The 24,346-nt window shown below is 41.3% G+C and overlaps 1 protein-coding gene across 1 annotated transcript in view; it reads right to left on the reverse strand.

Moving 5' to 3' along the window:
• LOC142103641 (solute carrier family 22 member 20-like) overlaps positions 1-23,756 on the reverse strand; it is a 35,265-nt gene extending 11,509 nt beyond the window's left edge. Inside the window, exons 1-9 of the mRNA XM_075187748.1 lie at positions 23,190-23,756; positions 19,969-20,072; positions 18,704-18,858; positions 18,141-18,309; positions 17,885-18,008; positions 17,454-17,569; positions 13,850-14,064; positions 11,490-11,598; positions 9,752-9,955 (exon numbers count right to left, since the gene is read on the reverse strand). Of these exons, the coding sequence (XP_075043849.1) occupies positions 9,752-9,955; positions 11,490-11,598; positions 13,850-14,064; positions 17,454-17,569; positions 17,885-18,008; positions 18,141-18,309; positions 18,704-18,858; positions 19,969-20,072; positions 23,190-23,558 (1,565 nt within the window). The 5' untranslated portion in view covers positions 23,559-23,756. The remainder of the gene's footprint in view (positions 1-9,751; positions 9,956-11,489; positions 11,599-13,849; positions 14,065-17,453; positions 17,570-17,884; positions 18,009-18,140; positions 18,310-18,703; positions 18,859-19,968; positions 20,073-23,189) is intronic.
• Between the last annotated feature and the right edge of the window lie 590 nt (positions 23,757-24,346).

The following is a 24,346-nucleotide window of genomic DNA, read 5'->3' on the forward strand; positions in this document are numbered from 1 at the left end:
ACAGGTATGTGACCAGACTAAACAGGTATGTGACCAAACTAAACAGATATGTGATCAGACTAAACAGGTATGTGACCAGACTAAACAGATATGTGACCTGACTAAACAGATATGTGACCAGACTAAACAGATATGTGACCAGACTAAACAGGTATGTGAGCAGACTAAACAGATATGTGACCAGACTAAACAGGTATGTGAGCAGACTAAACAGGTATGTGACCAGACTAAACAGATATGTGATCAGACTAAACAGGTATGTGATCAGACTAAACAGATATGTGATCAGACTAAACAGGTATGTGATCAGACTAAACAGATATGTGATCAGACTAAACAGATATGTGACCAGACTAAACAGATATGTGATCAGACTAAACAGATATGTGATCAGACTAAACAGATATGTGATCAGACTAAACAGGTATGTGATCAGACTAAACAGATATGTGAGCAGACTGAACAGGTATCATTTCAGCGACAGGGCCTACAAAACTGTGGCTGAAATGAAATGATTGGTTTGTTTGGGCCCCCACACAAAAAAAGCTATTCATCTCTCCCTGTACAAATTAAACTGGCTCTACTGAGGCAAGATGTCGTTCAGAGGACAATCTCATGACCGGCAGGTCTTTGCACCGCTGTAGACTTGTGTCCGCCGGAAACAGAGACACAACATACGCTTTAAACCGAGGATCGAGCACGGTGGCCAGAATGTATTCCTCTGACTTTAAAAGAGTGACCACCCTCGGATCCTGGCAAAGCGTACGAAGGGCTTCATCCACAAGAGCTACATGCTTGGTTGAATTGCAATGCTTTAATAGCTCCTCCCTCACTTTCTCCAGCTGCTTCTGCAACAGCCTGATCAGGGGAATCACCTGACTCAAGCTGGCAGTGTCGGAACTGACTTCTCGTGTGGCAAGTTCAAACGGCTGGAGAACCTTGCACAACACGGAAATCATTCTCCACTGCGCTTGACTCAGGCGCATCCCCACTCCTTTGCCTATGTCGTAGGTGGCGGTGTAGGCCTGAATGGCCTTTTGCTGCTCCTCCATCCTCTGCAGCATATAGAGGGTGGAGTTCCAGCGCGTCACAACCTCTTGTTTGAGGTGATGGCAGGGCAGGTTCAGCCTTTTTTGATGTTGCTCGAGTCTGCGGTAGGCACTGGCAGAATGCCGAAAGTGTCCAGCAATTTTGTGGGCCACCGCAAGCATCTCCTGCACACCCCTGTCACTCTTCAGGTAATGCTGCACCACCAAATTAACGGTGTGGGCAAAACATGGGACGTGCTGGAAATTGCCCATATGTAATGCCCGCTCAATGTTACTGGCGTTGTCTGACACCACAAATCCCCAGGAGAGTCTAAGTGGGGTAAGCCACTGCGAGATTATTTCCCTCAGTTTCTCTAAGAAGTTGTCAGCGTTGTGCCTCTTATTAAAACCTGTGATACACAACGTTGCCTGCCTGGAACGAGCAGCCATTGTGAAGATGCTGCTACTGATGCAGCTGCTGCTGTTGCTGCGGAAGGTGATGCATCTACCCAGTGGGCTGTCACAGTCATATAGTCCTTCGTTTGCCCTGAACCACTTGTCCACATGTCCGTGGTTAAGTGGACAGTGGGTACAACTGCATTTTTCAGAGCACTGAGGACACTTGTTCGTACTTCTCTGTACATCCCGGGTATCGCCTGCCTAGTAAAGTGGAATCTAGACGGGATTTGGTACCGGGGACACAATACCTCCATCAACCGTCTAAATCCCACTCCACTGATGGCGGACACCGGACACACGTCTAACACCAACATAGCTGTTACAGCCGCAGTTATCCGCTTTGCAATAGGGTGACTACTGTCGTACTTTGTGCTCATGGCAAACGACTGTTGGACGGTCAACTGTTTGGCGAAAGACGTAGCGTTCTTACGACTTCCCCTCTAATATAGATTGCAGTACCTATTTTTTGGGACTACAGAAACGGTGAACGTAGTAAGATAGATTGCAGTACCTATCTTTTTGGGACTGCAGAAACAGTGAACGTAGTAATATAGATTGCAGTACCTATTTTATGGGACTGCAGAAACAGTGAACGTAGGTAAATTTAGCAGTACTAATATTTCTGGACTGCAAGAACAGTGAACGTATTTTAATTTAGCAGTGCTAATATTTCTAGACTGCAAGAACAGTGAACGTAGGTAAATATATCAGTAATAATATTTCTGGACTGCAAGAACAGTGAAAGTAGGTAAATATAGCAGTACTAATATTTCTGGACTGCAAGAACAGTTAACGTAGGTAAATATAGCAGTACTAATATTTCTGGACTGCAAGAACAGTGAACGTAGGTAAATATAGCAGTACTAATTTCTGGACTGCAAGAACAGTGAACGTAGGTAAATACAGCAGTACTAATATTTCTGGACTGCAAGAACAGTGAACGTATTTTAATTTAGCAGTGCTAATATTTCTAGACTGCAAGAACAGTGAACGTAGGTAAATATAGCAGTACTAATATTTCTGGACTGCAACAACAGTGAACATATTTTAACTTAGCAGTACTAATATTTCTGGACTGCATGAACAGTTAACGTAGGTAAATATAGCAGTACTAATATTTCTGGACTGCAAGAACAGTTAACGTAGGTAAATATAGCAGTACTAATATTTCTGGACTGCAAGAACAGTGAACGTAGGTAAATATAGCAGTACTAATATTTCTGGACTGCAAGAACAGTGAACGTAGGTAAATATTGCAGTACTAATATTTCTGGACTGCAAGAACAGTGAACGTAGGTATTGCAGTACTAATATTTCTGGACTGCAAGAATATATTGCTCTAGAATTTTTTTTATACTTTTTAAATTATTTTTTTATATTTTTTTGTAATTATTTTTGTATCATTTTTTTTTATTTTTTTTTTACATTTTTTTATGATTTGTTAATAATTATAAAATTACTATGGACTTATCAGAACAAAGCACAGGACAAAAGCACCACTGGACTCAGCAGGACAGGCATTGGCCAAAGCACCACTGGACTCAGCAGGACAGAGCACAGGACAAAAGCACCACTGGACTCAGCAGGACAGAGCACTGGCCAAAGCACCACTGGACTCAGCAGGACAGAGCACAGGACAAAAGAATAAAGCACCACTGGACTGATCACACAGGAGCAGGAGCACCACTACCCTACAACCTCCCTCTTCCCTGATCTCAGCCCAAATGAAGATGGCGGCCGCAAGTGCCGAATATATGACATCCGAGTCTCGCGAGATCCGACGCGAGACTTGGATGTCATAGCCTCGTTTCGGATTTTTTTCCCGGGCGGAAGTACCCGAACAGTGCTCGGATCCCGTCGGATCCGCACTGTTCGGGTGGGCTCGGATTAGCGGAATCCGAGCCCGCTCATCCTTACTTATGAGCAGGCTGTGTCTAAACACTTGTGTTTCTACACCTGTATTTTGAGGTGCTCACAATTTAAGAAACTGTTTCATTAAGGAACATGATACGTGCTGTATTTTGCATAATATCACTCTGCGCATGCCCAGGACCAGACAATACGCCAGGGCACGCAGCAACATCCAATTCATATTCGAGTGCAAAGGACCCTTATGACAGCGGCGGAACAGGAGGGGAAACGGGAGGGGAATGGGCACATGCACTTAGTCAATGTACAATAAGGGAGTGCCAAGCTCCAGTGCACACAGTAAAGTCCAGTTAAAGCTTTGAGCATCTCAAAGGTACGTGTTTTCCTGTCGTATCACTTGCACCAGCTACAGGACAGGTATAAGTGCCGATTGAAGATGGTTGTGTATGCATGCATGCATGTGCTTGCAATCAGGAGCAAGTGTAAAAAATTAATTTATGTACAACAGACATTAAGATCATCATGATAGATGTACTGCATGGGAAATTTTATTTTTATTTTTAAAAAATTTTTTAAATGTTTTTCATTAATGACCATATTATTAACAGGTGACAATCACTGAAACTTTTTTTTTCTCTGTGCCTTCTACTGGGAGTTTATATTCCACTTATGTAGTGGACGTATCCTGCAGTGTATTGTGTCAAAGCAGAGTGTACCTAGACCCATGTTCAACAAGAAACATTTCTTCAGATCCGCTAGTATTTGTATACAGATGTGCATATGCCTGAATTAACGGTCATATTGTGTGCTTAATGAATCAGTCCCTATGTGTGTAAATTTAAACCTAGCGTGTAGATGCTTCTGAATCAAAGATGTGTCAATCATCAACTTCAACATGCACCCGGTTTTTTAAGGTGCAACATTTACGTCTCATAGCGAACGTATTTAAGACTTGTGTAAACCCTTTCTCACCCTGTATGCAGTTAAAACGGTCATCCATTTGCTATCTCTCACTTTGATTACTATAACCGTCTCCTCTCTGGCCTTTCTTTTCCCCATTTCTCCCTATCAATCTACCCTTAACACTACTGCCCAACCCATTTTCTCAATGGTAGACCAGAAAACTGGAGGAAAAAAACTGTTAATGGAAACACTGCTTGAGCTCTTCAGCTCCCTGACAGTGCTCTCATCACACAACTCTGCTTCTTTGCATGAGTCAGGGTACATACTCGCTGATGCTTTAACACAGTGATGGGCAAACTACGGCCCGCGGGCCAGATCTGGCCCACTTAGAGGTTCTATCCGGGCCATCAATATTTTAAAAAATTTCATTAAAATATGCATAAAATTATTAGGGCCGACCCTGTGTGTCAGAATCTTCATTTTTATGCCTTCCCAGCTATTTCCTTTATTACACTTCATCCTCCTTCCTAAAAGGACACTTCGTATGTCATCATCATCATCATCATCATCACCATTTATTTATATAGCGCCACTAATTCCGCAGCGCTGTACAGAGAACTCATTCACATCAGTCCCTGCCCCATTGGAGCTTACAGTTTAAATTCCCTAATGTAGACACACACTCACAAACAGACAGAGAGGGAGACAGACAGACAGACAGGGAGAGACTAGGGTTAATTTTGATAGTAGCCAATTAACCTACCAGTATGTTTTTGGAGTGTGGGAGGAAAGCGGAGCACCCGGTGGAAACCCACGCAAACACAGTGAGAACATACAAACTCCACACAGATAAGGCCATGGTCGGGAATCGAACTCATTACCCCAGTGCTGTGAGGCAGAAGTGCTAACCACTAGGCCACCGTGCTGCCCGTGTCAATCACTCAAACACATGCCCGCCCCCTAATGGCTGAAAGTCATATGAGAAGATATGGGCTGGGCCATATACTAAGGCAGATTTCTATTGGCTGCTGTGTTGTCAGTTAGTGGCTCACCAGAAAGACGGATCTGCAACAACCTGCTGAAATAAGTGCTGTGTCTGTACGATCGCTGCACTTATAGAGGTAACACTGCTATATAACACCCTCCCGTCCCATTCAAAAAATTTGTATTATATATTTCGATATTTGAGTTTTTTTATTTTTTTGCCCATCACTGGTTTAACAATTGCCCATGATCTACTGCTCTGAGCTGTGTTTGAAGGTGAATGTGAGGATATGTAGGAATAGGGCATATTTCAATCACTGAGCCGATCTCAGAGACAGACACAACTTGATTTTATTGAGAAATGGTTTCTACTACTCTTAACTGCCCATTAGAACCCTGGACCAGATAAAACCCTTGACCTGCTAACTGCCCACCTGGGCATGTCCACGTGGCTCTCACGACATTTCTCTAACTTCCCAATAATACCCACTTAACTAAATACATTAAAACACACCTGGCGCAATTTAAACACTTTGCCAACTAGGCACAAAAGTAGCAATGAAACACTTACTTCTAACCTATGATGAACATAATTCTAACCTTACCTTTAACTTAATATGGTGAGCACTGCTTTGTTATAGCACCCTAATTATATACAGTACACTATGTAGCAATTACCCAGCAAAGTAGTCTATTATGCGTGCTAGGCATCTTGCTTTCCCCGCAGTGAATAACTATCAAATAATCATGTACCAATATGCAATACTTCAACCTTGAGTACATCTACCTTGAACATTGTTGCTGTGGTTGTCATAGTGATTAACTGATTGTTATTTTGACAAGTGTTTAGGGCAATTTAGGGCAGTGCCCATGGGCAGAAGTTTTGCCACCTGCAAGTAAATAACGTTACACAGCTGACAGTAGACTATCCCTAGTTCTCTCCAGCTGAATCTTCATGTTTATATTTATAGAACATGCATCACTGGGAAAAAGGAGGAAAGGAGAAGCAATACAGTCAGTCAAGGTCATATCCGCTCCCAACCACACCTGAGACACTCCATGGCCACTGCACTTGAGAGAGATTTCAAAATGCAAAAAGCCTGTTTGCTTTAAAAACATGATGTTTTTGCCAGCAAAAGGGCTTGTTTTTGCTTCGCCCTATATACTAAGAGGGTTTAGGGTTAACCTAAAACAAATAATATGAGCGGTGTCACAGAGAGGAGAAGCAGAACACTAGGTGTCAATCTGACACCCTGGCCCAGAGTCGGATTAAGGTTCTGGGCGGCCTAGGGCACTTAAGATTAAGACAGGGGGCCACTATGATGTAACATGGTTATCATTTTAGACAAATATGCAGGCAAGATTGTGAGCACTACTTTGAGGTGCACGCAGTTCTGCCTTTATGAGCAGTACAGTGTGAATCAGGACATACCTCCCAACTGTCCTTGTAGTCAGACCAAATCCTGACTAAGGGATACAGACACCCAAATTGGGGACTGTCCCACCAGATTCAGGACAGTTGGCAGAGTGTCCTGCTCTCTCTTACCTGTTCTTTTCACTATCGCCACTTGTGGCTGCTGGTGGCTTTAGCTCAGTTCCTGCTTGTGTTGATCCTGGAATGTTGGATGCCCTATTTGGAAAAAAACATGGGTACATGAAATTTAGAAAACTCCAACCAGCCCCGGCGTTAAGTCATTAGCACCCATGTTTTATAATTAGGTCTCCCTTCTTCCCCTACATTAAATTAATAATATTCACATTTTCTAAATAGATATATTTCCCTCTAACAAGCCCAGACATTTAAATTATAATATTTCCATTTAATATATGAACCTATTTCCCTCACTCCAAACAGCCCAGGCAGTGAATTAATAGTATTTACGTTTAATATAACCATTTCCCACAACCATCCCCAGCATTAAATAATTCATATTCATTCACATTTAATAAATAGCCCTCCTCCCAAAACTCAGCCCCACATTCAATTATTAGTCCCAAACCACCCCAGCATTAAATTAAAGGTCCTGTCATCTCATCTTAAATTAATAGGCCCCACTATTAAATTAAATAGCCCCACCATCACCCCACAAATAAAATGGCACCCATTAATTAATTAGCCTCCACCTGCACTCCACCATTAAATGTCTGCCCTCACATTGTATTAAGACCCCCCTTCCCTCACATATTATATTAACATTCTGTCCCCCCTCTCACACACTGTAATAACATACTGCGCCCATACACACACACATAAAAATATACTGCGCCCACACACACATGTATTAACACACATGATATCCACACACACTATACCGACATGAGGCCCACACACACACACACACACACACTATATTGCCATGATGCCTACAGACACACACTATATTGACATGATGCCAGTACACACACACACTATATTGACATGATGCCAGTACACACACACACACACACACACTATATTGACATAACACACACACTATATTGCCATGATGCCCACACACACACTATATTGACATGAGGCTAATACACCCACACACTATATTGCCATGATGCCCACAGATACACACACACTATATTGACATAACACACACAATATATTGCCATGATGCCCACAAACACACACACTATATTTCCATGATGCCCCCCTCCACACACACACTATATTGACATGATGCCCACACACACTATAATGACATGATGCCCACACACACACACACACACACACTATATTGACATAACACACACACTATTTTGCCATGATGCCCACAGACACACACTATATTGCCATGATGCCTACAGACACACACTATATTGACATGATGCCCAAACACACACTATATTGACATGAAGCTAATACACCCACACACTATATTGCCATGATACCCACAGACACACACTATATTGACATGATGCCAGTACACACACACACACACACACTATATTGCCATGATGCCCACACACACACTATATTGACATGAAGCCAATACACCCACACACTATATTGCCATGATGCCCACAGATACACACTATATTGACTTGATGCAAGTACACACACACACACACTATATTGCCATGATGCCCACAAACACACACACACACTATATTTCCATGATGCCCACCTCCCCACACACACACTATATTGACATGATGCCCACACACGCACACTATATTGCCATGATGCCCACACACACACACACACTATTTTGCCATGATGCCTACAGACACACACTATATTGACATGATGCCCACACACACACACAATATTGACATGAAGCTAATAAACCGACACACCCACTATATTGCCATGATGCCCACAGACACACACTATATTGCCATGATGCACTATATTTACATAACACACACTATATTGCCATGATGCCCACAGACACATACTATATTGATATAACACACACACACACACACACACACACTATATTAACATGATGCCCACAGACACACACACACTATATTGCCAAGATGCCCACACACACACTCTATATTGCCATGATGCCCACAGACACACACACACTATATTGCCATGATGCCCACACACACACACTATATTGACATAAAGCCCCCACACACACACACACTATATTGCCATGATGCCCACAGACACACACACACTATATTGCCATGATGCCCACACCCACACACTATATTTCCATGATGCCCACACACACACAATATTGCGATGATGCCCACACACACACACACACTATATTAACATGATGCCCCCACACACACACTATATTAACATGATGCCCACACACACACTATATTAACATGATGCCCACACACACACTATATTGACATGATGCCCACACACACACACTATATTGATATCCGGCCCCCGCACTTACCTTATTAGGTCCATGCGCTGTCTGCTTGTTTTCACACATGGGAAGGCATCTGTCACGTGGTGCGCGTCCCATGTGACACCGGGTCTCTGATAGGCCACACATATAGGGGAGGGAGGATCCGCCACCAATGATAGAAGGTGGCTGGTCCCGGAGGAGGGGCCAGCCACCAAGCAATAGAGACGACCGTCCCAAAATAGACTTCTTTCTTTCCCGCCCTGCCCGCCCCTGTATGGAAGTTTCATGTGGTGACCTGCAGACTGCCCCTTAGGCATATGCCTACTGTGTCTGGGCCTAAATCTGGGACTCATACTGTTGTAAGTATTAACTTTGTTATTATCTTTTATTTGTGAGCACCCACATATTTTGCAGCTCAGCGCAATACCAACATAAAACATAATTTAAAACTTACATTTTCTGAAAAATAAGAACATACCTGAAACAAATAGTATAAAGATCCATCTTGCTAGAACTTTAAGCCTAACAAGAGACAATGGAGCAATAGAAAAGGCCAAAATGCTATCCATGTATGAACATATAAGACTGCAAAACTATCAAGTGTTGGGGCATACTGACTGGACCAGCCACACTGCTGTTTTTCGGGACTGGACTTGAAAGTTTACAATATTATGGAATTAGTTAATTACTCACCTGCCTTCAACTTCATTGATGGTATCCGGTAATGAGGAGTCCTTTGTCTCCAGCAGTAGGCAGGAGAAAAAACCTGCTATAATTGGAGTGATTCCAAAAATCATAGGAAGTATTGTAGATGAGAAATCACCCGTTAAATGCAGAACAGAGGCTAGAGCGGATCCCAGTCGAGCATTCATAGCACTAAAGCCAATTCCAGTTTGTCTGTGAGTGACAAGGGGAGATAATACTAAGTTTGGGTATTATACTGTACAACATAGTTATGCAACACTAAATCATTACAACACTAAATCATTTCTGCTATAACAATTCTTTAACTGATTTCCAAGCATGTGCATTAAGGTCTTGGTAGTAAAGTGTTTTGGACCCGTATTTCACAACTTGCAGAAAAACAGTAAAAAAGTTAAATGTTACTACTTAGTAATTAACTAATATAACATAAATATACCACAGTATTGAGATGCTAAGGGGTATATTTACTAAACCGAGGTTAAGCATGAAAGATTCAGGCAGGAGACAGGTACTGCTCGTTTCTGGAAATATAGGGCCTGATTCATTAAGGAAAGTTAAGCAAAAAGTAAGTAAGTAAGGCAAAAGGTGGAGGTAAATTTAAAATGTGATGGCAGATTTATATTTGGGGTAGGGCATGTCCTAGATCAATTTTAAATTTCAGTGTACAAATAAGCCATCAAGGATTTGTGTGCTACATGAAAAAACAGACAGTATTTTCCTTATGTGCAAAATAATAAACTCATTTGCACCCCTTGCATTGCAACATGGTTTTGTCCAGAAAACTTGAGTAAGAAAACTTACTCAATTTTTTACTTAACTATCCTTAATGAATCAGGCCCATAGACACTTAGGCAAATGGGTCCAGACACGACCTCTGGTAAGTGGGTAGTGCAGTTGCCTTGGGGGACTCCAACAATGTCTGATATTAGTGAGTTAGAGCCAATGCTGGGTACTCTAGAGAGTTAGGGTCCAGGGCTGGACACTGGAGAGTTGGGAGCCAGTGTTGGAAACTCCGGAGAGTCGGAAGCCAGGTCTGAACACTTTCGGGAATCATGAGCCAGGGCTGGACACTCTGAGGAGAGTCAGGAGTCAGGCCTTAACATTTTGGAGAGTTAGGAGCCAGGTGAACACTATGGGGTATATGACCCAGGGCTGAACTCTCTGGTGAGTCAGGAGCTATCCCTAATGAGAGTTGGGAACCTAGGCTGGGCACTAAAGCAAGTCAGGAGAAAGGCTGGGCACTCTAGTTAGTTAGCTGAGAATAGACTATATGACTGCCCTAAGACTGCCTCAAGACCAAGTCAGGACCTCCTTAATTGGGACAAGTGTACTCTCCTCAAAAACGAGAGGAAGAACCTTAGGCATGGTGAGCAGAGTGCTCTCCAGAACAGGTGAGGAAGATGGATCCTCCTCCAATAGGATAGGTGGGACCCCTTCAAGAACAGAAACAGAAGGTGGTATGTCCTTCAGGATGTGAGTGGAGGTCAGATTACTTGTTGGGCTAGGATGCTTCAACAATATTACCTGTACTGAAGTGCATGGGTCATGCGTGGCATAAATCAGGTAGTCACCATGATATATCATTATAATGTTCTTTGCCTGCACACATTGTTCATGTCCTGCACCTATCTCGCTATGATGACTCTGAGTTCATATGTACTATGAACATTGTCATTTATTTACAGTTACTCACAAAACTCACTGTACATCTGAGAGAAAAGCTCACCTTATTTCTGTGGGGTACAGTTCCCCAGTGTAGAGATACATGCATGTAATAGAACATGCAAGAAAAGCCTTCCCAGTCACTGCTAAGACTGTGCATAACATCTGCATAGCTGCAAGAAAAAACGTGTATACCCTATATTATCATGACGCTCTAAGGGCAAAGCATAATCGGTAAACAACATCAGATTAGAGTCTATTGAACTGCAATAAAACTCCAGTGCAGAGTTGGGCAACTTGTGGATTTTTTTTTTAGAAAGTTTTATTTTTGCATGGTAAACTCAACAATGCAATACAACTGACAATCAGGATACATCTGAACAGATTAAATAAATAATCACATGGTAGCTATGACCAGTTTAGCTTTAGTAGACTACTGATGACAGCATAGAAATAAAACTGAATAGAATGAGAGACTAAGACATTATATTGTGGAGAAAAGATGGGAGAGAGAAGAAGGGGGGGATGAAGAGGAGAAAGAGAAGAAGGAAGAGTGGCTATTTCCATATAAAAGGAACAGAAAGTGAGGGGAACAAACAAACAAATGAAGCTAGAAGGGACAGGAGGCAGTGAGAAATTATATGAATGGCGAGCAAGCCTGAAAGAAAAAGATCCATGGATCCCAGACCATGGCGAAAGCCCTTGAGGAATTGCGAATGATGCTGGTCATATGTTCCAAGCGTTGCGTCTGCCAGATCTACTAATTATGGTCTGGAGAGAAGGGGGAGCCAGCCACCGCCAGTTAGCTGCAATTTGGCAAGTGGCTGCCTAGAGAATGTGTCTAACCAACTTATTCTGATGCCGTGTTGCCGAGGGGACCGCAAGAAGAAGAAGAAAAACTTTAGGCTTATGGGGTACATCCACCTGAAGAATTGCTTGAATCAAGAGTTTAATCTCAGACCAAAATGTGTCAACTTTGGACAAGTCCACCAGAAATGAAGAAAAGAGCCCTCCTGGGAGCACCCCTGCCAGCAGCGATCAGAAGATGATTTTGTGCAATCATGTAGGCACATAGTACCAGTGAAACAGAATCTTGTAAACATTCTCTTTTATTCTGACACAAATCGAACTGGAGGCAGCGTTCTCGTGAATCCTTGACCATTCTTCATCTAGCATTGTTTCGCCAAGTTCACGTTCCCAAGCTAATTAATGGAGGTCTCGGAGGCCTGAAGTAGAGTAAGTTTGTAGTTTAAAGTAGAGATAAGACCCTTCGTAGAGGATTGGCGTAAGCAGAGAGATTCAAATGTAGCAGGAGGACGGGAGGAGAGACGATCTTTGACAGTAGCATGAAAGTGTTGTAGCTGGAGATATTGATAGAAATGTTTTGAGGGGATCTGGAAGCAAGATTGAATGTCAGAGAATTGAGGGAAAGTCAAAGAAGAAGATAGGTGAATTAGGTATCTAGTTCCCCGCGAGTACCATGACAAAAATGCATCATGGTTAATTCCAGGGGAGAAATCTGGGGATTTAAATAACAGAATCACAGGAGATGGGTGAGTCGACAGGCCATACTTTGGAGAAGAGGAATCCTATATGGATAGGGAGTTCAAAATGACAGGGTGGAATAGGGAGCGTTTAGGGCGACGAGCCCTGAGGAGCCATAGGAGGGTGGATGCCGACAACAATCCCAGTCCTTCAGCCTCAATTTTAGAGCAGACTCTAGAATTTGGTGAACCGTACCACAGGAGACATTGAGCAAGTTGGTCGGAGAGGTAGTATCGTTGGAAATCCCCAGTCCCCCACCCTGGGAGAACTTTAAGCCTAACTCAAGGGCCCTTACCAACCCAAATGAATTTAGAGACATGAAATTGGAGAAAGTTAAAAACATAGGGGGGAACACGGATGGGCAGGGTTTGGAATAAGTAAAGCAACCTAGGAAGAATATTCATCTTAACAGAATTTATACGGCCGATCCAAGAAATATAAAGATGCGGCCAGGTGGAAAGGTCTGACTTTATTTGGGCAATGAGACAAAGGTAATTTGCTTGAACAAGGTGACAACTTATGGATTTCTAATCATTGAGTAACTACAAGTCACAGCATTTACAGCTGTCATGGTTGGCAAATCCTTTTCTGAATCTTGTACTGTCTTGTAGTTCATGATAGAGTATCAAAAGTGGGCAGATGGCTGTGCTCAATGATAATAGTCTGTATGAGCCACATTTGTGGTATTATTTGCATTAAACCTTCATGCACCCAACATTTGCTCAGGAGTTTCACCAGTTTGCATGTTTGTGTGTATCATATTATGCAAGGTAATGCAGTACACCAGTAAAAGGGGAAAGAGGGACCTTGTTAACATCCATAGTTAGTCACTTTGTGAAAACAAAACCACTTTGAAAACAGAACTTTTAGGTGGCTCACCTTGAGGTGTAAAGCCATAAGATATGACCATTACTCCAGCCATTACCAAAGATGCAAACTGAATGACTCGCCTTCCCACAAAGGTCATCATCAACATCACTAGCAGTTTAGCTGTCATTTCTACCCCTCCAAACAGCGCCTGAGCCAGGAAAATGCTGACTCCGAAATTCTGCAGATCCATGCTCAGCCCATAGTAGGCAAAGTTACTTGAAAACCTAAAGGTCATAAACAGTTTTAAATCAACACCAAAAGGTATGCAATCTCTTTTTATAAATAACAATTTATTTTCTCACAACACATTTAATTTGCTGTCTTATCTCTATAGTAGAAACAGCGTGTAGATGAGGTGTAATTATTCTTTATTAAAATATCTTAAAAACATATATCACAATGCCAAAGTTGAAATTCAAATCCCCGGATCTGTCTAGTTAAGCATTACTCAGCCAAAGGAGTTTAACGAAGAAGGTTATTCTCGCCAGGGACCCTTGCAAGGAGGTATGGACTTTGTGGCAGCTCTCGGCTCTCTGAGTGGAGTACTAGATGAGACCAGTTAGGAGAATAAAGGATTAGGTGACAAGCTGTTGAAGGGTACCACTGAACAGCACATCTGTGCAGGAGGTGATAATCGGCAGAGAGATTCCCAGTAGAAAACAGGCAGAACACGAAGAGGTGGTAATTTGTGGAGGAGTTACATTGAACAGTAAATCGAAGAGTCACTGAAACAGTGAGCTGCACACAGGAGGTGATATTCCGCGGAGTGGTGTCACTAGACAACAAGCTGAACAGGAGGAGGTAACAATCTGTGAAGGGGTTCCACTGAACAGCAAACTGAAGAGTCACTGGAATAGCAAGCTGCACACAGGAGGTGATGGTACTCTGCGGACAGCTAACTGTACAGGTATATTCTGAGGAGCTCTAGGAGCAATGTCTTATACTTCCAAGCAAATGGACTCACAGAACAGGCACCTGGCTGCAGAGTCAGGTGCCTTAAATGTCCTGTGGAGGAGGAGGAACCATTAATGGAAGAGGAGAGAGGTTATAAAGGAGATTGGGTCTGTGCAATCCAAGATGGTGGGTGCCAACCGAGGATTGCAGCGCTCAGCGACAGAGAAGAGACCTGCGTAGAGCAGGTATGTATGCCGGGACCCGATTGCGGGCCCAGTGTGTGAAAATATCATAGTTGCCTACCCTCCTGGAATGTCCGGAAGACTCCTGAGTTTCTGGGGGTCCTTCCAGACTCCTGGGAGGACAGAGCAACCTCCCGATTCCTGGTCACTTCATTAGTTAAGTGGGGGGGTTTAGGACGCGATTCACGTGTCATCCTGGCCCCGCATCTTGCTGTAATAGGCTTGAAATTGTAATGTCATTAGGGAGCAGGGCCAAATTATGTGATTCACCTCCCCTTGTCCCCAGATGCCCACCTCCCCCTGAATCTCCTGGAGACCAACTTGCCAAAGTTGTCAAGTATGACATACACTATATAGACAAAAGTATTCAGATGCTTGACCATTACACCAACATGGACTGTAATGGCATTGTATTCAAATACATATACTTTAATATGGAGTTGGTCTCCCTTTTGCAGCAATAACAGCTTCCACTCTTCTTGGAAGACTTTCCACAAGATGTTGGAGTGTTTCTGTGGGAATTTGTGCCCATTCATTCTGTAGAGCATTTATGAGGTCAGGCACTGATGTTGGACAAGAAGGCCTGCAACGCAATCTCAGTTCCAGTTCATCTCAAAAAGGTATTAGATGGGGTTGAGGTCAGGGCTCTGTACGAGCCAGTCAAGTTGTTTCACACTGAACTCCTCAAACCATATCTTGTAGTCGTTTGTTTGTTCATTGAGGCACAGTCATGTTGGAATAGAAAAGGGCTTTCCCCAAACTGTTGCCACAAAATTGAATGCATAGCATTGTCCAAAATGACTTGGTATGCTGAAACATTAAGATTGCCCTTCGCTGGAGATAAGGGGCCTAGCCCAAACCCTGAAAAACAGCCCCATACCATTATCCCTCCTCAACTAAACTTCACAGTTGGCATAATGCAGTCAGGCAGGTAACGTTCTCCCAGTATCCGCCAAACCCAGTCTTGCCCATCTGACTGCCAAACAGAAAAGCGTGATTTGTCACTCCACAGAATATGTTTCCACTGCTCCACAGTCCAGTGTCAGTGTGTCTTACACCACGCCATCCGACGCTTGGCATTGGTCTTGGTGATGTGAGAATTGCATACTGCTGCTCGGCCATGGAAACCCATTCCATTAAGCCCCCGACGCACAGTTTTTGTGCTTACATTAATGCCAGTGGAAGTTTGGAACTCTTCAGCTATGGAATCAGCAGAGCCTTGGCGACTTTTATGCACCGTGCACCTTGGCAGTTGTTAACTTTGCTCTGTGATTTTACGTGGTCTTCCCCTTTGTGGCTGAGTTGCTGTTGTTCCTAAATGCTTCTACTTTCTAATAATATCACTTACAATTGACCCTGGAATATCCAACAGGGATGAAATTTCACAACCCGTCTTATTGCAAAGGTGGCATCTATCACAGTACCACGCTGGAAGTCACTGAGCTCCTCTTAACGACCCATTTTGGATCACAAATGTTTGCAAATGGAGACTGCATGGCTAGGTGCTTGATTTTATACACCTCTGGTAATGGGTCTGATTGAAACAATTCAATTCAATAATTGACAGGTATGGCCAAATACTTTTGTCCATATAGTGTATATAAAGATATGTAATAATGTATAAGAACTGAAAACAGATATATTTGTGATTGCTGGAGAAGAGCATGGTTAAAGATGTTTTAATTTGATGATATATGATCCTTTCTTTGATTTTTGAGAGATTTAATGCGTAAATAAATGTATATACAGTTTTAGTCTATTCTCTATATAGATTTGATCCTGTAATTTTGTGGAATTTATACAGACCTGACACTATTTAAGAATCAGAGTAACATCTGAACACCTTATCAAGTGCTGTTTCTGCTATACAGATAGGTGTATATTTAGGAGGTTTTCCATTACTTTAATTAAAAGCTGCTGGGGATTTTGTTATTTTATATATTGTATATTATAATCTATTCAATTTATATATAAGTTTTGACCAGTGCGGAGAATTTATAAAAATATTTGTACATTTTTAGAAATTTTTGGTTTGAATTTGCTGGTGACAGGATGCCCTTGAAGCAATGCATGATATCTTAACATGTGAAAAGAAAAAGAAAAGTATGTAATCATGTCTAATAAATAAAATAAACCACATCAAACTGTGACTACTGCTCCCTTAGAGATGGGAATCACAAGGCCTGTATTTATTGCATAGTTAACTATGCACATGACAAGGGTAGTACTTTTCTGGTGGCAGCATTGCAATGGGTCTTATGTTAATTTTATGCATTTGTTTTCCTTTTAATTTTCTTTTTGTGGTTTTTTTTGTTGCTTCTTGGTCTTTACCAACCATCCCATTTCCCATTTAAATTAATGGATAAGTGGGTATTGGAAATAGGAAATGACCCTGTGCAGTACACAATTACTAACTTAGAGTGTTTTCTTTCACTCACAATACTCAGAGCAGCATCAGCTATGGATTAAGGACTTACCAAACCAAAACGAGACATAGGGACATTCGCCTCATTGCAGGGGTGCGGACAAGGTCAAAGAGTGAGTGTGTGGATTTTATTAGAAGAATATCTCTCTGCATCTCAAAGCACAGTATCTGCGGGTAGAGCATGTTGGGTGGTAATAAAAGGTGAAGGAATAAGCAAAGAAAGGCATGAACAAATGCGTGAGTTAATAATTTAATGGATTTTACACAAATCTGTTCTCCTCATCTGGAGACAATGATTGTGGGGGTTATAAAATACAAAAACAGTCCACTCGCCACATGAACCATTACAGTGGCTTTTAAATTATATGACTCTTGGTAGAAAAATGAGAAGTATTAGAAATTTAATTAATTTTCTTGCTCAGGATACAGATTTTGGTATTTGTATCCTGCTTTACCTAATTAATGAAATATCCATTGTTCTACCTCTGCAGTCAACTTGTCTCCTTCCTTGCACTTCCCATTGACACAGGCAGCTTTCCGTAGGTTTTTAAGAGCCTTATGTGGTTCACCCCGAAGAATAAGCCAACGAGCAGATTCTGGTAGCCACCTTTATCAAAAATGGAAATAATATGAAAAATATACAAACTATGAATATTTGCCGCATCATTTCTGTTTGCCCTGCACCTCGTAATGATATTATTACATCCTGATACATACTATTGAAGAAAGTAGATCTTACCAAGAGTAGATGAAGAAGATACAGAATGGAGCCGAGACAGCAAACTGAAGCCATCTCCAGTCTCGGATCTTGTATGCTATTGCAGCGAGAGCTATCTGTCCCAAAGAGTAAGAAAAACCGAAAAAATTCCCAGCCAGTGTCCGGCCACGGTTGGGCATCCATTCTAAGACTAGGGAACACAGGAAATTAGTAGAGCTCCACACAACACAACCAATCTACAAGATATTGTATAAGATGTAACAAGACTATATTTCACCATAATTGCATTTCCAAGTAATATATTTGACTAGAAGCAGAGGCTGGCTTGAAAATTTTAGCCTGGGGTGAGAATCTGCTCAGCAGCCTATTAAGAACATTTTAAAGGGAAAAAAATGTAGGCAGCCCATTGACCTAGCCCAAAGCATCCCACAATGGAACCAGCCCTGGGGGCAGATTTCCCACTGCCCCCCAGCCCAGCTGGCCCCTGACTGGAAGTTTTTGACCACTTCCTATTCATCTCCAACTCAACAACATTAGATTTGACTCCTGCATAGGTCCTGAATCTAACATCTGAATTTACTCACTTAGGGAGATGGTGTTGACAGAAATAGCAGAGGATGCCACACCACAGAGGAAGCGGAAAGCACAATAGGCATCAAAGGTGGGCAGAAATGCAGCACAGCTGCCAGCTACTCCCATCTGAAGGTAAGACCAGGTGAGGATCTCCATTCTACCTAATCTAGAAACAGAGAAATGGTTCATCGAAGAGGAGATGTGAAATGTGAGCCAAGGCTGTAATTGCATGTTACATTCTCCTAGACATTCAGTACCACCATGTTTAAAAAACAAGCTGAAGTAAGATTTCAAATGGCTACTCATTTCAAAATGGTTGAAGTTAAGTCAGACATAATACCCATAGGTGGGGCTTGCAGCAGGCAGAATTATTTGGGTCATGGTACTGAAGCTCCGCCTTCATGCTTACAGTAATAGGCTATAATTTGGAGCAATGCTGAGGTAGATAGCCATGATGGCTTTAAAGACCTTCTGTAGGATAGTCAGAATTCTGACTATTTATCAAATGCAAACCAAAGTGCATTAGCAGACATTAAAAACATTACAAAATAAATAAACACTGCAATATTGCTATATTATCTGTAATAGAGATGATAAAGGTTCTTTTTTCATGAGGTTTATTTTGTTGTGAATGCTCATCTGCCACAACAAGGTGACTTTATTATAATGAGTACCCACACTAAGGGGGGGAATTCAATTCCCCCCAAATTTCTGTGGCGTTAAAACTATTACCTTTATTACGATAGTTTTAACCCAGCTTTCTGCTCGCAGCTCAGGGAGCCGACTACCGTAATAACCGCAATAAAGCGCATTATTACCGTAACAAAGGTAATAATGCGCAGGACGCGTTACTTTTACTAGTAACACGGCCAACTGAATTCCACCCTAAGGGAAGAATTCCATTGTCTGCGTTGTTTGTGAGAATAACGCGGCCTGGGCAATATTACCGTTAGTACAGTAATTTTAACGCAGATTTTTGAAATTACTGTATTAAAGGTAATAATGCGCACTATTATCGTAGTTTACTAGTACCGTAGTAAACTGAATTCTCCCCTAACAACCTAATTAACATCCTGCCCCCTGACCATAGTAGTTACTGGTATTTATCAATGTAACTGAACTACAGTGTTTACTTGTTCTTTAAGACAGACTTGTATTATATTCAGATGGTTATAGGACCTGGCAAAGCTAAGGATGCTCTAGTGAAATAAATAGAAACAAACTAACAATACAACATCTATATATACATTTAGTATTACAGTCTGAAAGTACTCACCTGTCAGCAAGGCTGCCAAAGACGAGAGCTCCCAGAAGTACACCAGTCATATAAATGGAATGTGCTACCTGCTTCCAAGAGCTTTGGTTGCAAACCAGATTCCACTGCAAGAAAAAGGGGCATATTCTGCTGAAGCGCCTCTTGGCAGGCTCTGGTTTTTAGTTTACATATAGAAAGAACAGATAAGCACAATGTATTAAACTTACAAGTAATCTATCCAACAAGGGTTTGTGCAGTTAGAAGTCATATGGTAATTATTGGTATAAATTTATTTGTATGGAGATTCTAAGTGATTATTGAGAAATTCATTTTTACGCTGCTGTATGATAACTAAATTCAAAATTCTAAAATGTCGGTAAAACACTTGTAAGAGAAAAATGCATTTATGTGCTTTAATTATAATTATCAAGGGAAAAATTCTAGATATGGTTTATTCATATACAGAGTGATATACCAATATTGTTATTGATAACCTTGTGCAGTATGCGGTAGCTAACAAAATGTATCACTGTTTACATTTTACTTTACAGCCGAATGTTCTGTAACTTTGGCATGATCTTTAGTTTTTGGATAACTAATTTATGGGTAGACTATACTTACTTGCATACACATCTGTATCGCTGTTGTATGACCATTACAGCTTACATATAGAATACTTTCTGATCCCCATTTGTATTCTGAATTTATTATACATTGTAGCTTGGGTTCATGGACATGATTTATATATATATATATATATATATATATATATATATATATATATATATATATATATATATATTATATATATATATATATATTTATTATATATATATATATATATATATATATATATATATATATATATACATACATGCACACACCGATCGGCCACAACATTAAAACCACTGACAAGTGAAGTTAATAATATTGATTATCTTATTACAATGACATCTGTCAAGGGGTGTAGTGGTTCGTACCTACCAAAACTGGTCCAAGGAAGGACGACTGGTGAACTGGCAACAGGGTCATGGGAGTCCAAGGCTTATTTATGCACGTGGGGAGCAAAGCCTAGCCTCTCTGGTCCAATCCCACATTAGAGCCACTGTAGCACAAATTGCTGAAAAAGTTAATGCTAGCTATGATAGAAAGGTGTCAGAACACACAGTGCCTCGCAGTTTGCTGCGTGCGGAGCTGCATAGCCGGAGACCGGTCAGAGTGTCCATGGTGACCCCTGTCCACCTCTGAAAGCGCCTACAATGGGCAGATGAGTGCCATAACTGGACTATGGAGCAATGGAAGAAGGTGGTCTGGTCTGATGAATCACACTTTCTTTGATATCATGTGGATGGTCGGGTTCATGTGTGCTTTTTAAATGGGGACGAGATGGCATCAGGGTGCACTATGGGAAGAAGGCAAGCCGGCAGAGACAGTGTGATGTTCTGGGCAATGTTCTACTAGGAAGCCTAGGATCCTAGGATTGAGCATCTGTGGGATGTGCTGGAAACATGAAGTCCTAGCCATGGTGGCCCCACCTCGCAACTTACAGAACTTAAAGGTTCTGCTGCTAACATCTTGGTGCCTAACACTAGGCACAAAATAAACTCCATCAGGCAATAGCTGTAGCAGGAATTACAGCACAATTAATACACATTCCCTGATATTTTTGCCTTTAATTAGAGATAAATATTCACTGCATATGTTGCACTGAAGATTTGTGTAATAAAAAATAAATGTTCGTTGACAGGCAAAATAAGCAATGGGTAGTCAAGATAACAGAGAATAGATTGTTGAATTCATGGACTCATTCAAGGAAACAGTGGTTCCATGTCCTCGGGGGGGAGTGTATATTTAAGCAACAATCTAAGACTAGTAATTTGTTATCAGTGGACCTGCCATCAAAACAACAACAGAAATCTGTACTTTACAATCTGGATAACAGACTTCTAGATACTGTACATCAGAGAGGCCACTGCTTCTTAGCCAGGGCTGGGCTGGTGGACAGGGGGGCATCTGCCCCCTGAGCCAATCCAATAGTGGGATACTTGGACTGGGTCACCTGCATTTTTTTTCTTTAAAGTGTTCCTAATAGACTGCAGAGTCGAGTCTTGCCCCTGGGCTAAAATTTGCCAGCCCTCCCCTGTCCAGGAGATTCTCAGATATAGGGACACCTATGTGTCATGATTCATATTCCAAGCCATATTGGATGGTTTACCACGTGGATTAGATTCACATTTTTTGCCCCCTCTAGGCCACCCCTGTGATTTGCACCCAAAACACCAAGTATCGAAATGGCCCATACATTTGAATCGTTTGAAATAAAGTTGATCTTTTTTTCAGTGGGCAGGTATAAGTGCCCCAGCACACCCAATCTCCCATTCTTAGATGAAATACAGATAAATATGAAAGAAGGTTTAATTGCAAACCACTAAACAGACCTGGAGTAGCCTGTTGCTCTTGCAGTTTTGTGCTGTATGCCTGGGCTTATGTGGCTTTATCACAAATCTGTACGATTTGGGCAGCACGGTGGCATAGTGGTTAGCACCTCTGCCTCACAGCACTGGGGTCATGAGTTCAATTCCCGACCATGCCACGGCCTTATTTGTGAGGAGTTTGAATGTTCTTCCCGTGTTTGCGTGGGTTTCCTCCGGGTGCTCCGGTTTCCTCCCACACTCCAAAAACATACTGGTAGGTTAATTGGCTGCTAACAAATTGACCTTAGTCTGTCTGTCTGTGTATGTGTGGGCGTGTGTGTCTGTGTGTGTGTGTTAGGGAATTTAGACTGTAAGCCCCAATGGGGCAGGGACTGATGTGAGTTCTTTGTACAGCGCTACGGAATTAGTGGCACTATATAAATAAATGCTAATGATGATGACTACCAACTAAGAAGCAAAATCATGCTAATGTGATTTTGTAAATATTCCTAGCTCCTATTCATTTTATTTATTAACAATAATACATTTGCATTGAGTGTGACAATTTAATTAAAACTTAAAATATGGGTCACAAAATTGAATCACATTCAAAGACTGGGTACCATTTAAAAACAAAGTTAAGACACCCTACACTAGAGGATGAACAGACAGACTATTGTCCCATGGATAGGTCAAATCTATCTACCTACATAAAAATAAATTTTGTTTGGAACCCTATAACAAGCAGTTTAAGAAAAATCACTAAGTTAGCTAGAAATATAGATATTTTTTATGATTGATACCTTAACTAGTATTGAAGACTCCTACCTCAGTAACAATGGTTGAGGTGAAGACTCTTCGATCATAGGTCCACCCTTCTTTGCAATATTCAGTATTCCTTCCTTCCTGTGGTTTCTTTGTAGGCTTAAAAACTGTAACCTTTTGGTACTGGACACAGCTGTGAGGTTTTTTATCCTGGTCCAGTGGAATGAAGAACTTCCTGAGTTGTGTTTGATCTGGATTATTTATGACACCGGTGGATGGAAGCTTGCAGTGATGTTCAGGCACTGCTCCTGTAAAGTTCTGTAGAAGATTGTGGCAGGACAACAAAGTCACAGGTATTAAGAGAAGGATGGTATGTAGTATCTGAAAACAGCCAACTCCACCTAGAGACTCGAGAACATCATTGAACGCCATGTTTTTCTCATAAAGGTCCTTTCACAGTTATATAATAAGTGACTATTCCTTTAGTCAAAAGTTTACCAGCTGGAGAGAAAATTCTCACAAAAAGAAAATATCTAAATTGTCTTGTAGCCACGGTGAAGTACAAACCTTCCCAGTGTTTCAACTGCCCCTGACACAGTTTTACAATGTTATATTTATCGGATGCTTCTTCCTATATATATATATAACCCCCCCCCCCTTTCTACCTCTACATGAAATATCTTCACACAGCTTTAGCGAAAGCTCACACTTGTTCAAATCACACCCTTTGTTCCTCTCATGAATATGACTCTCTCACTTTAATTATAACACAGTGTCCTAGAGCATTATGAAATGGCAAATTTTGGACCCAATGAACAAGGAGTTAAGTCAGAGGTTCATTGGCTCATGTACAAAAGGAAGCAAGCACATGACGCTATTATAAAACTGTCCATGCCAAACTTCTGAGTCTGGTGGATCCATAATTTTTTGCATAAGTCTATTAACTCTGCATTATGTGCAGGAAGTACCAAACCTAGCTTGAAAATAAATTAAGACTGAACCAACAGACCACAGTGTATTGAATAAACAGCGTTCATTTCAACTTATATTTATTAAGATGACTGACAAGTAATTATATATAATGATATCTATATATATATATATATATATATGTATATATATATATATATATATATATATATATATATATATATATAGATATATATAGCTATATCTATATCTATACACACGTATATATATATAAATATATATATATATAT

This window comes from Mixophyes fleayi, chromosome 10, assembly GCF_038048845.1.
Source record: "Mixophyes fleayi isolate aMixFle1 chromosome 10, aMixFle1.hap1, whole genome shotgun sequence".
In the NCBI taxonomy this organism is placed as follows: domain Eukaryota; kingdom Metazoa; phylum Chordata; class Amphibia; order Anura; family Limnodynastidae; genus Mixophyes; species Mixophyes fleayi.